Source organism: Habropoda laboriosa, unplaced genomic scaffold, assembly GCF_001263275.1.
Source record: "Habropoda laboriosa isolate 0110345459 unplaced genomic scaffold, ASM126327v1 scaffold40, whole genome shotgun sequence".
Classification (NCBI taxonomy): Eukaryota; Metazoa; Arthropoda; class Insecta; order Hymenoptera; family Apidae; genus Habropoda; species Habropoda laboriosa.
Window position 1 is genome coordinate 5,804,713 of NW_017100231.1, and position 3,296 is coordinate 5,808,008.

At 39.8% G+C, this 3,296-nt stretch overlaps 1 protein-coding gene across 1 annotated transcript in view; it reads left to right on the forward strand.

Annotated features, from left to right (window-relative positions):
- LOC108571478 (teneurin-a) overlaps window positions 1-3,296 on the forward strand; it is a 48,027-nt gene that overhangs the window by 32,824 nt on the left and 11,907 nt on the right. The window contains exon 9 of the mRNA XM_017933534.1: window positions 213-239. Within this exon, the coding sequence (XP_017789023.1) occupies window positions 213-239 (27 nt within the window). The remainder of the gene's footprint in view (window positions 1-212; window positions 240-3,296) is intronic.

A 3,296-nucleotide genomic window follows, 5' to 3' on the forward strand; every position in this document is an offset into this window, starting at 1 on the left:
AGGGAGATCAAATTTCATAACAAACTCGCGGTGGACGAAATTTTTTCAAATGAATATCACACGAGGGTGAAGTTCGAAAAATGATTTATGCTATAAAAAAAAGACGATTGCTCGCGCAATGCTGCGTACGCGCGTCCGTTTTTTGCCCGCAAACGCGGGTTCTGTGACCGTGGTAACGCCCTTTCTTCTCGTTGGTTTTTTCCCACACGTAGTACGTTCTGGAGTTCCTTTACACCGCGGTAAGTTGCAGCTCAAGCTCTCTCGCTAATCGTTCTCATTAATCCAAAAAAACCTTTTTTTTGTTTATGAAAAAAAAAAAGAAAGCAAAAAAAAGTACCATCTATTTGCTCGTTTCGCTCGTAACATTCATCTTACATGTTTTTTCGTATGTCCCATTATATGTAATCTATCTATCTATATATGTATACGTATGTTCATACCCTTAGCCTGCCTTTCTCATCTTTCTCTCTATATATCTCTCTTTCTGTCTCTGTTTTCAGTTTGTTTCTTTTGTCTCTTTCTATTTGTTCCTGTCTCTTTCAATCTTTTTCTCGCTCGTTCTATGTGTTTCTTCCGTTCGATTGTCCCTGGTTCAGCCTGTTATCGATTTGGTTACCTTACCCCGTTACGTTTGCCAATGTTTAATCATACTTCGCTTATTCGACTCATTTGTCCGTTCTCTCGAACCCTCTCCACCTTCTTTTTAACCGCTGCCTCTCTCTCTCTCTCTTTCTCTCTCTTTCTCGCTCTGACTTTCTCTTCCTGTACCTACCTCTCTATCTACCTCTATGTATCTCTATCATCATTTCGACCAAATGGCTGTCGCTTACTATTCGCCCTAAAAACAAATTTCGCTGAAGTTCACCAGTCCACGGTTCGTTATTTCACCTTTGTACGATGCATGCAGTTCAAATATTCGATAATCGAACGAAATTTCCATCGGGTCGCTTTAACGATTGATTTTAGCCCCTAATAACGACACCAAAATTCAAAACCTAAATCGCATTTGTCTCACGCCTTTAATTTGCGTGCGCCTGTCGGTAACAAAACGGACCTATTTTATCAATACAGCAATAGACGTCGAGAATTCGCGTTGATTATCGATCGAGATACATTATGTATATCGTGTGGTGATGGCGAATGAAGCCACAGCCAGAGGGTCAAGCTGCTGTCTCTTCACACCTACATTATAAAAGTACAATCGTATCGAATTGTCTCTGTGTTATCTGTGATATGTCGTCAGATGATCGTTGTCTCTATACCCCGCCGTTGTCCGCCATCTCTCTCTCTCTCTCTCTTGCTCTCTCTCGATCTCTCTCGCTCTCTCCCCCCCCCCGTTCTTTCTCTGTTGTTCTGTTATTTATGTATTGTCTTCTTGTCCCGTTAGCGCTGAGTTTTAGCTACTATATATTTACTATATATATATATACGATCACCCTGTGATATATATATATACATACCGTAAACGGCCATAAACCAAGTAATAGTATGTTTGAGAATCGTGTACTTTTTTACGTAACGATATATATATAATCCTGTCTGGTCTTGTGTTGTTTTTTGTGTTGCCAGGCTTGCACTTTTTTATGTACGTTGTATTTCGTATATCCCTTGTTGAAATTGTCTCTAGTGACTTTTTGTCCTCCCACCCCCCTCGCCCTAGCATTTTTATACACGAACGCTGAAATCTTTATTACGCGCCTCTTGCGTCAAGACCATATATATTCTTGCGTTCCATTTTTTTGTTCAATTGTTCCTTTCCGTCGTTTACGAGTTCATCAGATGATATATATTTACATCATATATATATATTGCGATATGTGTAGAAGAGATACATAATCGTAAAATAAAAGTATAAGAGAGAACACGACGATGAACGAGAAATGGATAAAAAAAGAAAAGAAAAAAAAGGAAAAGAACGTGTTCACGTCAATGTTTATATTTTTTTGTTCGGAATTCCGACGGATCGGCAATGATTACGAAATCGGAACCGAAATCAACACACAGCTTTATGATACATGATATGATACGAAGAACCCGTATGACCAATCCTTCCCTTGTCCCTTGTCTACGTCTGTTATCACCTGTCTACAATGTGCCAATAACCTTGTTATACCAATGCCCTGTGTCTGTCTTTAACCGATCCGTACTATCTAACCCACCGAAAGTATATCTCATATACCAGAACACGACAGAAAACCCTGTTTTGAAAAATCGATTTGTCCGTATCCATTCGTAGTTCACGCCAAAAACCGGAAAGAATCTCGTCGCAAAAGCACGATAATACTAATAAATGTAAAAATATCTCTTCCAATCGACGTCAAATATTTCGCGGTTCGAACGTCTACAAAAGAAATCATATCTAATGAATTATAGTCGCGAACGTGGAACGAATCAGTGTCTAGACAAAGAAAGAAGAAGAGTACCCTATCGAAAGGAAGAAGAAAAATAGAAGGCAGAAAAAAAGAGAAAAGTCGTTGACGCGTTTAAAACTTGTGCGCACATGCGCGAGGAGAAAGAAAAATGGCACGACGAGAGATGTCGCCTCGCTGCTCGAGCAGCGAGTGAGAAAAATCCGAACGAAAAGAGAGACAGAATTATTCGGCATTGCGTCGGAGTGTTGTCGCGCACAAATCTTTCTATTCGAGACACCATTCGTTCTCTAATTTCTCTTTTGTTAACTTTTTATTTTCTCTATGTTAATTTTTCTACGTTTCCATTATTCAGTCTCTTGTACACGTGGCTTGTATAGGTTCAGTGTTCACTGCCTTCGAGAGATCTGTTAGTGTGTTCGAGATCGATCTACATATACGTACAGAATATATTACACGTTATTATATTTCCGTTTCTCTCTTTTTTCCGTTTCGTTCTTTCGACTCGGTTCGAACTGGTTTGCGTTTCCTTTTTATGTACCATTCACTATGGTTTTGAACTTTTTTTACCAGTAGTGACGACTGTGCCTGCCACCTCGCTGTGCTCGTACTTGGAGGATCAGCAATTACGGCTATGTTTGATCCCCAAGTCGCCAAGTAGGTGCGCGCAGCCGAAAGCGTGCAACCGCGTTCACTTTTCAAAACGATGTGTCGTTGATCGTGTATGCGTCGATTCCGCTAGATGGCGCCCGACTTTCGCTTCATGGGGGAATATGCGATCCTCCAAGAACGAATCATGCCCCCATACGCAATCCCTTAGGGACCAATGAATATATGTGTGTATGTGTGTATGTGTATATATGATGTATGTATATATATATATGTGTATATATATATATATATATAAAAAAGAAATAATTCGTTTAA